This window comes from Delphinapterus leucas, chromosome 1 (assembly GCF_059928025.1).
Source record: "Delphinapterus leucas isolate spDelLeu-1000000601 "Yukka" chromosome 1, BTC_Dleu_Yukka2, whole genome shotgun sequence".
In the NCBI taxonomy this organism is placed as follows: domain Eukaryota; kingdom Metazoa; phylum Chordata; class Mammalia; order Artiodactyla; family Monodontidae; genus Delphinapterus; species Delphinapterus leucas.
This window is the reverse complement of record NC_143129.1, coordinates 161,833,955-161,846,151: the sequence shown is the minus strand read 5'-3', so window position 1 is coordinate 161,846,151 and position 12,197 is coordinate 161,833,955. Positions and strand designations below refer to the sequence as shown.

Below are 12,197 nucleotides of genomic sequence, written 5' to 3'. Positions count from 1 at the left end.
CCCTGTGTGAAGGGGGGAGGCTGTGTGTAGGCTTGGAGGGACAGGTTTGGGGAAAAGACAAGGCCGGAGGCTGCTGCGGGGGGTTGTCCTCCCGCCCCGCCCCACCCCACTTAAGCCACTGCGTGGTTCCGCGGCGCCTCTACCGGAGCCCTCTCGCCGGGCTGCATGGCGACGGGTGACCGCCAGGGGCCGCTGCCTCCGGTCCCCGGTGCCCCCGCCCCTCTCCATTGGCCTTTGTTGCTGTCGGAGCGCCCCGTTTGACTCGTTCCCGTCCGCCCCCTGGGCCTGGCGGTCGCGCCTGCGCACTGGCAGCTGGCCGGGCGCTAGCTGGGGGAGCTGCTGCAGGCTCCGCGGCGGCGGCTGCAACGGAGGCTGCGGGGGCGGCGGCGCGAGCGGCCGGGCTTGGGGGGGTAGCCGAGCCCGGCCCGGGAGCCCAAGCAGCTAAAGTGCGGGGTACCTAGGCCCTTCACGCTGGACTCCACAGTCTCCGGGCCGCCTGACCTCCGCACGGGTATATGGGATGGAAGCGGGACCCTCGGGAGCAGGTAAGGGCCCCCGGCAGAGGGGCACGGTGCATGCTCCAAGGACTAGGGGACTCCCGCGTGAAGAGCAGGATTTCCGAGTGAGGAAAGGTTTCCTGAGTGAGGAAAGGGGCTCTTACGAGATGGGGGGCCCAGTTTGAAGGGGGCTGTGTGCAGTTCCGGGGGAAACCTTGTGAAGGGAGCTCAGAGACGGGGGCCATTTATCAAAGGAGGCTGTATGCACTCCTGGAGGTGGGAAGTGCTCTGGGAGAAGGGCCTGAACGCACGTAAGGACACTCGGAGATCCCGGGAGGCCTAGGGAGAGGCCCGGCAGGTGGCAGGGGGCGGGCCCCAGGTGTCCAGGAGAGGAGGGGGTCGACACAGATGGGCCCAGAGCTGCCGCATGCCGGGGGCGGGGGCTCAGCCGGGCTGGGCTGGGCTGATGTCTTTTGGGAGAAGGCGCCAGAGCTGGGCTGTGAGCTCCGCCCCAGCCGGGCCTGACGCGGGGGCGAGGGTCAGGGGGCAGTGGGTGGGGATCCAGCCCCGGGATCCCCCCCCCCACCGCCCAGTCTAGGGAGATGGAGCGGAGGCGCCGGAGCATGCGCGGAGGTGGCAGCTGGAACGGGTTGCCCGATGTGGTGGGGGCGTGGCCGCCCGAACCCCCCACCCCCAGACCCGCAGGTTGGCTTGGAAAAAGGAGCGCACTGTTGGGCTGCAGTCTCTCTTAGGTTATGCTGGCAGAGTACAAGTGGAAATGGGCCCCTTCCCCATCTTGGGGCTCTTGCACTTGGCCCTGAAAACCTTCAGTCATAATTTGCCAAGAATAGGTTGAGGGAAACTGCTAAAGTGCCTTATTCTGCCACTGGGATGAGGAAAGACTGGGATGGAAGCAATGTTTTAGGTTATGGACGGGTCCCCCTTGAAGACAGGCCTTAAAAAATGTGTTGGTTACTGAGGTACCAAGGCCAGGACCAGGTTTACCTAGAAGGGGTTTTCTGCCTAGCTTGCACGGTCCAACAGTGAGCAGAGTTGGGATCTTTTAATCCAAGGAAAATGACCTCTCTATTGAATGTCTCCTGAGTCGACAGCCTAATCTTTCTATACCTTAATATTTTTATGTTTGTTGTCCCCCACTGAGTATCTTTTCTTTTTCCTCTCTCTACTCCCCAGAAACTGTCAGGGCCATGTTATTAGACCCAAGGTCATCAAGCTAGCCTTTTGTCACAAATACGTTGTTTGGGGTAGGGGGAAGTCTATAGCCTTCACCATGGTGTCCCAGGTGATAGCCTTAACTTCTCCTTATTTACAATCAGGAGAAAAGGCGGTAAGAATAGAGGAGAAACTGAGGCAAGGCTGCCCCAAGAAGCCCAGAGTCCCTGGATGTGTTGTGTAGTGGTGGCACCTCCTGTGTCCTGTCTCTTACCCTTTTGATGGGAGGAGCAGTCTGGACCTGGGAATCCTTTAGGTCTTGTCACACTACTTCCTCTCATTTGATCTCGGGGTTGAAGCATCTTTGTCTTTTATACCAGATCTAATCCCCTTAAGGAAATAGCTCCTGCCAACTCATTCTTCGAGTCATCCATTCAGTGATCTATAAGTGCTTAGTGACTACTTTCCCCAGGACAAAAACAACCTTGTAAAGGCTGTGTAAGCCTTAAGGTGGAATGCAGGGAGCAACTGACTTCAGAAAACTACTTCCTCCTTCCCTTAGGCCCCTTTCTCCATTCCAGGAGCTCTCCTGGTTTTCTGGGCTGGAGACTACTTGCAGCAACCCAGGGATTAGAGTAGTAGAGGTCCCAGAGGTCCAGATGGATTGCTGGGAGCTGGCACCCATACCAGATTGATCTATTATGGTGAATTCCTAATGGCCTCTAGAGTGATGAAAAAGTTGACTTTTTCTGGTTCATGTTACATATTTATAGCTTCTAGGGAAGGAACTAGAGCCTGGTATCTGGAGTTGGCTGTAGCCTAATGAGGCAGGCTTTTCCTCATCAAAAGGTGTAATTGAAATTCATTCTGGAAGCTGTGAGTGGAGGGATCCCATAACTGCCTCCTTCCTAGGCTCGGACTATTTTCTTGGAGGTTTGAGGACACAGTACGTACACAAAGCAAGGTATTGTTGCTGGCTTCACTGGGCTTATGGCCAGGTGTGCCTTCTGTGCTCAGGTGTGTTACAAGTACATATACTGGACTGGGAGCTCCCAGAGGGTAGAGGTGGTGTCTGATTTATCTGTGGAACCAGCCAATGTCTAGGCCCTGACACAAGTACGTCTTTATTTTTTGAATTGAATCACATTCCAGTGTGAACATAAATGGTTAAGCACATGTGTGGATATTTAATAATTTGTGTGTACTCAGTGTGTGGACAAATTCTTTTTGGAGCGATTGGCCCTTTACTCTTTGCTTACCGGACAGCTAACCCAACCTTGAGTTTGTCTTTTGAGTGGGCTGTCTAGCTTATTGGGAGGTATGTGTGCCTCAGAACTGCAGGGAAGGAATCCCTGAGCCAGGCCTTTCAGCTCTGTTACTTTTCCTTCTCAGGGCTGGTTGAGGATGGGGGAGGGGGAGTGTCCTTTTCATAGCCCCTCCCTCCATGCTTTTGTCTGCAGGGAAGGGCCCCGCCCCTTTCCCCCAAGGCCCAAGCTTTGTCCTCTGTGCTGGGGCCCTCATCTGCATCACAAAGTGGCCGTCTGTCCCTGTCTGGGTCTGAAGGGAAGTGTCTCCCTTTCTCAGACTAAAAGCTGGGGGCAGGGTGGGGTTAGGGGAGGAACTTTGTACTGCTGTAAGGCTTGCAGGGGAGTGGAGTGGGAGAGAGGTTCTCTCTTCCTCCTGCCTTCCCTAGTTTGGGTATGAAGGGGAGGGTGGGGGCTCCTTGTTTTTCCAAAGCCTCCTAGGAGTGGAGGGTGCCTAAGGCTAAGTCTGGTGTGTAGTCCTGTTTCTGGGAAAGAGAAGGTTTTGAGGCTAGAGTGTCTGTCCCATCCCCCATCATTTCTACCCAGCCCCTAGCTCTAGGGGATGTCTTTCTCCCAAGGCTCCTAACAATTATTCAGCCTGGGAGGCTAAGGAGGTGAATGGAATGTAAGAACTTGGGGAGGGAAAGGGTATCTCTTACCAGCTACTTCCACTAGGGTCATGTTTGTCCTGTGCTGGGTTTATAATTGTTTCTGAGCAGTGTGCAGGTGTTTGTTTGTGTGCTGTGTATGTTTGTGTGTTCTTTGTGGTGTGTCTATGGATCTGTTTGTTAATTCATTTAGTATCTGTATATTGAACACCTATATGCCAGGCGCTGGAGATTCAGCAGTGACCAAGGCAGATACAGCCTGTATCTTTGAAGATCTCACAATCTAGGCTGGTGAGGGGTATGTGTATGAAGGTACACTGTCCAGGTCTAAGTATGTGTTTGGATGTGTATGTCTATCTATGGCTTGTGTATAATTTCTGTTCAGCTCTTTCTGGGGTATGTGGCCAGGTGCTAGTAGTTAGGCTTTCACTTCCCCAGGTAGCTGAATCCTGAAGGCCTTTTCTCCCCAGGCTGGGCTGCCATTCCCGTCTGTGTTTCCCTGTCTGTGGAGTAGGGTAGGCTTGACAGGTGGTTAGAAGGAGACACAGCAGCTTAGCTCTGGAAAGCATGCCCCTCCCTTGAATGGTTCTGACCTCTTCCTGACCCCCCTGCTGAGGATATGCCCCATCCCCCCAGGCTCGCCAACTGTGAGAGCAGATCTCTGGTAATGGGAGGTTCTGGGCTGTTTTGTCCCTCTTTCCTCCCACCTGGGCTGGTCCTCTGCTGGCAAAGACAATAGTAGATGCTGAGGGAGGGTTCTCTTAGGCAGTTTCCTCTTTTCTTCCCTTTCCCCTCAAGCTAGAAAATAAAACCACGGGCAGCAATCAGACTGGTGGCAATAGAGGAGAAAGTAGTGGGAGTTGGCCCTGCCCTAGCCCTTTCCCAAGGACTGCCTCTGTCTTAAACCCCTTCTGTTACTGTCTGGGCCCTCTGTGTAGAAGGAGCTGTGGGCCTGGAAAGAATCTTGTATTCTTCTTCCCAGAAGCAGTAATCTCGTCTTCTCCAGGATGCTACTGTCTGCCCCTCCTTCCCAAATCCTCTACTCTAGTTTACTCTTGCCTCAGTCTCCCATATTTAGCCTGTTTTCATTCCCTAGCTTTTTCTTCTTTTGAACTTCTTCATTGTCTCCCCACTTGCAGCCCTGCTTCTTGCCCAGGCTCTCAACTCTAAACTGTCTTGCCCCAGCCCTAACTCCAGCCTTTCCTCCTTCCCAGTTCAAGCATTTTTGGGCTGTGACCTCCAGTTCCAGCCTCTTCACCAGCTCCGTGTTTCAGCCTCTCTCCTTTCCTTAGTCTCCAAAATCCATCCTTTTAGCCTTTTCTCGTTTTCTGCTCCATCCTCAGCCATTCGGTTGCCTTAATCTTTTCTCAGACACTGCCCTGTTCCTTGCGTGGCCTCCCCCCATCCGCCCGCCCCAGCACTTGGCCTTCTTTAGGTCTTCCTCCTGCCTGCAGTGCAGAGAAGCATTAAGATGATACTATTTTGTGTTCAGGATGGTGATGAGTGAAGTGAGCATCTGGCTGACAGGTAATAAGGCTTTCTTGGTCTGCTAGATACCTGAAGGAGTCTTCATCTAGTAGAGGGAAGAAAGAGTTTTGTTACTAGAGCCAGATTTAGCCCGTCTACTTAACATGTAATAGGAAGATATTACATACTCATTTGATGAATTTAATATAGACAACAAGGGTAATTTTCGTAACTGGAAAGAATTTTTAAAAAATGAGCCTGGGTTGTTTCAGCCAGTGGAAGCCCTCAGTTGGGTTGGGTAGTCAGGAAAGAGGCTTTTCCTACACTTTGCTGCTCCCGTTCTAGGAGGCCTTGTGCCTTCTCTGATCAGAGTGGTAAGGAAATTACCAGACTCTACCCTCACCAGCCTCTCTGTCTTGTAGCTGCAGGCACCTACCTGCCCCCCCTGCAGCAGGTGTTCCAGGCACCTCGTCGGCCTGGCATTGGCACCGTGGGGAAACCAATCAAGCTTCTGGCCAACTACTTTGAAGTGGACATCCCTAAGATTGACGTCTACCACTACGAGGTGGATATCAAGCCGGATAAGTGTCCTCGCAGAGTCAACCGGTAAGTAATGCACGTTTAAGCCACTAAGTCCAGTAGTCCTTATTTTCCTGAGTCTCACAGCTTTAAAAGAGAATCCGGAGGGATAAAAGAAAAACTAGTAGAGGGTGATATCACCAAATTCAAGAAAGTTCTTGAGGAAGAGATTCTAAGGAAGGTAAATGTTGAAAAATATCACTGGATTTGGCTATTAGGAGACAACTGGTACCTATTGCCACAGTAGTTTCAGTAGAGGAGTTGGGCTAGTAATCTAACAGTGAGTTAAGGAATAAATGGAAGGTAATGTGGTAGGGATAGTGAGAACAGATAGCTTTTTTCTAGATAGCTTGATAGTGAAGCATGGGGAGAGAGGGAATATGTTGGCTAGAGAAGATTATAGGGGTCATTATTTGTTGAAATGAATAAATGAAAGGTTTTTAAGAATGAGACATGGGTATGTTTATAAACCGAGAAGGAGCTAGTGCAGGAGAGGTTAAAGGTACAAGACAGAAAGGAGAGGAGTGAGTGGGATGTCCTTGCTGAGGCAGGAGGACACATATATATATGCACAATGTAAAAAAAAAATTTAATATTACAGGAAGAGTAGCAATGAAAAATGTCTCGTATTACCCTGGCCTCCTGTCTCCTAGTCCCTTTCCCCAGATGCATTCATTATTACCATTCTTGAGTACACTTCCAGATATTTTTCTATGCATATGCAAACATATATGTTTATAGAACATTTTTAAAGCACACAGAATACAGAATCTTATATACACGGCTCTGCACCTTGCTTTTTTCCACTGAACAATATAATTTGGAAAGTAATATATATCAGTACCTACATATCTGTCTCATTCTTTTGCATAGCTTCATAGATATTCCATTGAATGGATATATTATAACCTATTTAATAAATCTATTCAGGAACATGTAGGTTGAGTCTAAACTTTTGCTACAAAAGTGAAACTGTGTAGAATATTAATATAGATACATTTTTGCACGCAGATACAAGTGTATCTGTAGGATAAGTTCCTAGGCTGGAATTGCTGGCATAATACATTTAAAATTTTTGAGATGTTGCCAGTTTTTTTTAAGGTAAGTTGTACCAATTTATACTCCCATCAGTAAGGTATCCCCCCATATCCGCACCAATTCAGTATATTGGATTTTTTAGTTGTTGGCATTCTGATAAGTAGAGAATTATATCTTGGTCTAATTTTAAATTGTATTTCTCTACTGAGTGAAGTTGAACGTATTTTCAGATGTTTAAAAATTATATGTGGAAGGAATATTTCAAGTGTGAGAGGAAAGAAAGAGGAAGAGAGGCAAGTGTATATAAATGTATTTGTTTATATGTCTGGGAACTTGAGGGTGGCCTTGCCTTCTATGTTGTACTCCTTTCAAAATTATTAAAGATGCTTTTTGATCTGAGGTAGGAGTGGATTCTGTCGTTAGGCGGGTAGTGGAGAAGGTTTGACACAATCTATGAGGATGGAAGTGATCAGAGATGAAAAAGATTGCTGGGCAGCACCGAGGCCTAATTGGCATTAAAACCATGTATTTACAGTTGCTTCCAATGTATAGTTTGAGTCTTTTTATCCAATAGTATTCAAGAGCTTTGGTTTAGAAAGCGAAGAGTTCAGATAGTTGGATGGACTGGGATTTTGAAGGCTAGATGGATACTCTGGAATCTAAGTAGCAGAGGACAGGAACTGAAATCAGGAAAGAGATGATAATGGAGAGAAAACAGGGTGGTAGAACTAAGGACTTCAGAGAGATGGAAGAGGTGAGGTTCTTCTTCCACACTTTATTCCTATTCCAATTCAGGTCTCTTCCCATCTGCCTTTCTTGATTATCAGCTTGGGGATTGGAGCAGCCTAGATTTTGTTCCTGATTCTGGACAGACCCTGAGATTAAGCCCTTCTCCCCTCAGCCTCCCCCTCTGCTCAGAAGGCACTCACAACCACTCTTTTAGGTCCTTCAGAGCCTGGGTGATCCGAGGACCAAAAATATCACCTGGGAGTGTGCTAGAAACATAGAATTTCAGACTTTGCTCTAAATCTGCTGAATCAGAACCTGCATTTTAGATCTCTAGGTGGTTCATATGAATGTTGAAGCTTGAGAAGCACTGCTTAGAACAGAGATTAGTAGCTGGTAGGACAGAATATAGTAGATGGGACATTGCCTGGAGTTTAAATTACTTCCAAGAGCTTGAAGTAGTAGTCTTTCAGCTTCCACTGGCCTTTCCTATTCCCCACAGGGAAGTGGTGGAATACATGGTCCAGCATTTCAAGCCTCAGATCTTTGGTGATCGCAAGCCCGTGTATGATGGAAAGAAGAACATTTACACTGTCACAGCACTGCCCATTGGCAATGAACGGGTAAGGTTGGGAGTCAGGCTGGACCTGTGTCAGGGGTCTGGGGAGGGACAGAACTCAACTAAGCCTGTTTGGAGTCTGGCAGTCCAGAGATCCCTTTCGTCTTTTGTGCTGAGAAAGTGTGTTTTAGGATGAGGGATGGGTAGGTGCTGATGTTTATTTAGCCTCTTGTATGTCTGTCCCTGTCCAAACAGACTGAGATTAGACTTAAAATAGACATAAGGGACTTCCTACTAAGTGTGGTTGAGAGGGACAGATACACTGAGCCAAGGTGGCTGGAGACTAAGGGGCTGGATTTACTCTGAAGTTTTCATTGTGAGTCCCTATCAGCTTAAGAAGCAGATTCTGGGAAATCTATGGGGTGAAGGATAATAAGGGCAAGGCAGGGAATATTGGACTGTGGGACAGCATCAGCAATCTTTCACCCCTTTCTCTTTCCTGAAGGTTGACTTCGAGGTGACAATCCCTGGGGAAGGGAAGGATCGAATCTTCAAGGTCTCCATCAAGTGGCTAGCCATTGTGAGCTGGCGCATGCTGCATGAGGCCTTGGTTAGTGGCCAGATCCCCGTTCCCCTGGAGTCTGTGCAAGCCCTGGATGTGGCCATGAGGCACCTGGCATCCATGAGGTACTGGGTGTAGTTAGTATCTGGGCTACAAGTGGTGGCAGAAGTGCTGTGGGAGGAGGAGGGGAATGAGCGTATATTAAGGTCCCACCGTGTGCCTTTCAAATAAAAAATTCTTTGAAGCCCTACCATATACCAGGCAAGTGTGCATATACATTTAGATGGTTTAAAGCTTTGGCCCTGTCCCTTTTAGATATCTTTGGACCTCACCCCATCTGTCCCTGCAGGGCAGTAAAAGGGGAGAGACTTGCACAAGGTCAGTCACACAACTAGTAAAGGATCAGAGCTGGAATTAAAGCCCTGGTGTCCTGCCTTCCAGGCCAGGGCTCCTCCGTGCCCAGGATGCCTCACAGGGTGGGGGCCTGTGCCCGAGGGACCAGTTCTCTGCCTGTCCCTGCCAGGTACACCCCTGTGGGCCGCTCCTTCTTCTCACCGCCTGAGGGCTACTACCACCCGCTGGGGGGTGGGCGCGAGGTCTGGTTCGGCTTTCACCAGTCTGTGCGCCCTGCCATGTGGAAGATGATGCTCAACATTGATGGTGAGTGGGGAGAGCTATGGAGCCAGGGGCACCCTGAGTCCAGTGACCACACTCCCAGCCTCGTCCCTCCCAGCTCTGTAACCACACTCCTAGTCTAATCCCTAAAGCCCTGGGACCCCTCCCCCACCCCAATACCCTATAAAGAAGAGGGTGTAAAGAGCAGTGCTTCCATTTATTCTGGAAGACAGAACCTGAGCTGAGCTGTACTTACCATGTCCCCACAGTCTCAGCCACTGCCTTCTACAAGGCGCAGCCAGTGATTGAGTTCATGTGTGAGGTGCTGGACATCAGGAACATAGATGAGCAGCCCAAGCCCCTCACGGACTCTCAGCGTGTGCGCTTCACCAAGGAGATCAAGGGTGAGGACCCAACCAGGCGGGGAGGGGAATCAATGCTACTTTCTCTTTAGTCCTAAAAGGAAATCCCCTTGGGATATATTCAGGGGAGAGGCCAAGCCTGGGCACATGAGCAACCTTTTCCAACCCTGACAAGCAGTGTGTGTGTCCCAGGCCTGAAGGTGGAAGTGACCCACTGTGGACAGATGAAGAGGAAATACCGCGTGTGTAATGTTACCCGCCGCCCTGCCAGCCATCAGACGTAAGTTGACAGGGCTGCTAAGCCATACTGTTGGTGGAAGAGGGCCGATATTTCAACATGCTCTGTTCACTTTCTCTGCACCCACACCTGGCCCTGAGGATGAGCCCTGTTTTTGAAGATAAACTGTGGGAATTTGGCATCCCTCCCCTAACCTTCCCAGATCCATTGATACTCTCCCTACCATTTTTACCTTCTTGGTCTCCACCTTTCCTTCTTGGGCGTTTACTGGAGAGCAGGTGTCTTTCTCTGGCTTCTTTCTCAGTTCTATAAATGTTAGGATCTCTCTCAACTTATTCTTCCTCCTGAAAAAGCAAGTTGCGATCCTAGGCTAGACCCTTGGGTAAGTTGTCACTGATTCCATCTACCTCCTTCACTTCAGACTGTGCTGGACTGTGAGTGCCTACTGTGTGTCAGGCTTCATGCACAACACTAGACATACAGATGAGTCAGATATGATCTGACCATTGTGGAACTTGCCTTTCAAATCTTTGGCTTCACTCTTGGAGCCCTGTATTTCCTCTGCTTTCCTATGAGTGGTGGGAGTGCTCAAAGAGGTTGGATAGGGATGAAGTCAAGTCTGGCGCTTCCCATGGTTGTAGGTCTAGAAAGGTGTTACTGAATGCTGGGCCATGACACTTCTTTCCCTTCCCCCAAACAGGTTTCCCTTGCAGCTGGAGAGTGGACAGACTGTGGAGTGCACAGTGGCACAGTATTTCAAGCAGAAATATAACCTTCAGCTCAAGTATCCCCACCTGCCCTGCCTGCAAGTTGGCCAGGAACAAAAGCATACCTACCTGCCCCTAGAGGTGAGACTGCCAAGTAATGGCCTGGCTGGGGAACAAGCATGGTACCTGCACACTGATCATCAGAGGTCTTTTCTTCCATTTGTAGTCTCTCATCATTTTTAGGTTTGGAAAATTGATGTTCTGAGAGGTCATTCTGTGAAATGTAGGCCTCATTCTTAACTGCTGAGTTCTTTACTTATCCCGCATCCTGCTCTCGTATTCTTTCAGGACTGCCAGGCAGAGGCGAAAGCTGTATTTACTGTTTAATAAGTAATTAGTTCATTCAGTACAGAGATTTCAGATACCTACACTCATGTCCTCTTAATTTCTCTTTCCCTGTCTGGAGCTGGGGATCTAAATGACCTAAAGATACAAGTATACTTTATTTTACAGAAAATGGACATGAACGTTACCTGTAACGTGAATTCTGTATCCCCAGTGATCAATGTGATCCTTTTTTTAAAAAATTAATTAATTTATGTTTGGCTGCATTGGGTCTTCATTACTATGCGCGGGCTTTCTCTAGTTGTGGCAAGCGGGGGCTACTCTTCGTTGCGGTGCGCGGGCTTCTCATTGCGGTAGCCTCTCTTCCTGAGGAGCGCAGCCTCTAGGTTCACCAGCTCAGTAGTTGTGGCTCAAGGGCTCAGTAGTGGCTCAAGGGCTCTAGAGTGCAGGCTCAGTAGTTGTGCCTCATGGGCTTAGTTGCTCCGCGGCATGTGGGATCTTCCCAGACCAGGGCTCGAACCCGTGTCCCCTGCATTGGCAGGCATCAGATTCTTAACCACTGCGCCACGAGGGAAACCCAATGTGTTCCTTTTGAAAAAGTTTTCGCTCCAAGATTTGTCATATTTTTACGCTTCAGCAGACCTTTGAAATTCTGCAATTAAGGAGAGAATAGTAATGCTCTTAAGTCATTACTTAAGTCATTACTTAAGTAATGCTTTTAAGTCATTTGCATTAAGTCATAGAATGCAAATGGAGAACCACTGGGCTGTATTTGGTTTTCTATACACTAGCCAAAATGTCTAATGAGAAACTGTCTCTGACTGCTTCATTGTCTAGTCTAGTGCTGCTCAAAGTGTGGTCAGTGGACCAGGAGCATAGGTATTACCTGAGAGCTTGTTTGAAATGTAGACTCTCAGGTTCCACCTAGACCTACTGAATCAGTATCTCTTTTAACAGAATCTAAAGAGGATTCATATGAACATTTAAGTTGGAAAAGCACTAGCCTAGATGACCGTCTTACTCTGTTCTAGCAGCAGGAGTCAGATAGCTGGGACCAAAACTTAAGCCTTCTTTCTGTGAGCTTTTGGGATTTCAGAACTAACCAGAGGAAATTAGGCTGAAGGGAGAAGAGATCCCAAAGCCCAAGAACTCTGACTTAGTAATAGCTGCTGATGCACAGAAAGTGGGATGAAGACAGTATGTTCTCTGAGATGTAAACAGAAGTCTTTAACGGCAATTACAGCTAAGTAGATAGGCTTTGGGTAATACCTACTGCAAGCTGAGATTTGTTAGCAAATTGACATTACTTCTGTTTAAACAGTAGTTTCCAAGGTGAATAACTTATGTATTTTGATTTTTACTGTTGCTTGTTTATTTAACAAATATTTATTGAACTCCTACTATGAGTCATACACTC

General features: G+C 48.6%; 1 protein-coding gene across 4 annotated transcripts in view; it reads left to right on the top strand.

Annotated features, from left to right (window-relative positions):
* The first annotated feature begins 255 nt into the window (after window positions 1-255).
* The window catches only part of LOC111175575 (argonaute RISC component 1), a 34,188-nt gene continuing 22,246 nt past the window's right edge, over window positions 256-12,197 (top strand). Inside the window, exons 1-8 of one of the 4 annotated variants that reach the window (XM_089896170.1) lie at window positions 256-545; window positions 5,472-5,655; window positions 7,895-8,015; window positions 8,457-8,638; window positions 9,037-9,173; window positions 9,398-9,532; window positions 9,683-9,770; window positions 10,429-10,576. In XM_089896170.1, the coding sequence (XP_089752296.1) occupies window positions 521-545; window positions 5,472-5,655; window positions 7,895-8,015; window positions 8,457-8,638; window positions 9,037-9,173; window positions 9,398-9,532; window positions 9,683-9,770; window positions 10,429-10,576 (1,020 nt within the window). In that variant the 5' untranslated portion in view covers window positions 256-520. The remainder of the gene's footprint in view (window positions 546-5,471; window positions 5,656-7,894; window positions 8,016-8,456; window positions 8,639-9,036; window positions 9,174-9,397; window positions 9,533-9,682; window positions 9,771-10,428; window positions 10,577-12,197) is intronic. The other 3 variants (XM_089896178.1, XM_030759969.2, XM_022575225.3) reach the window with 3 other exon arrangements.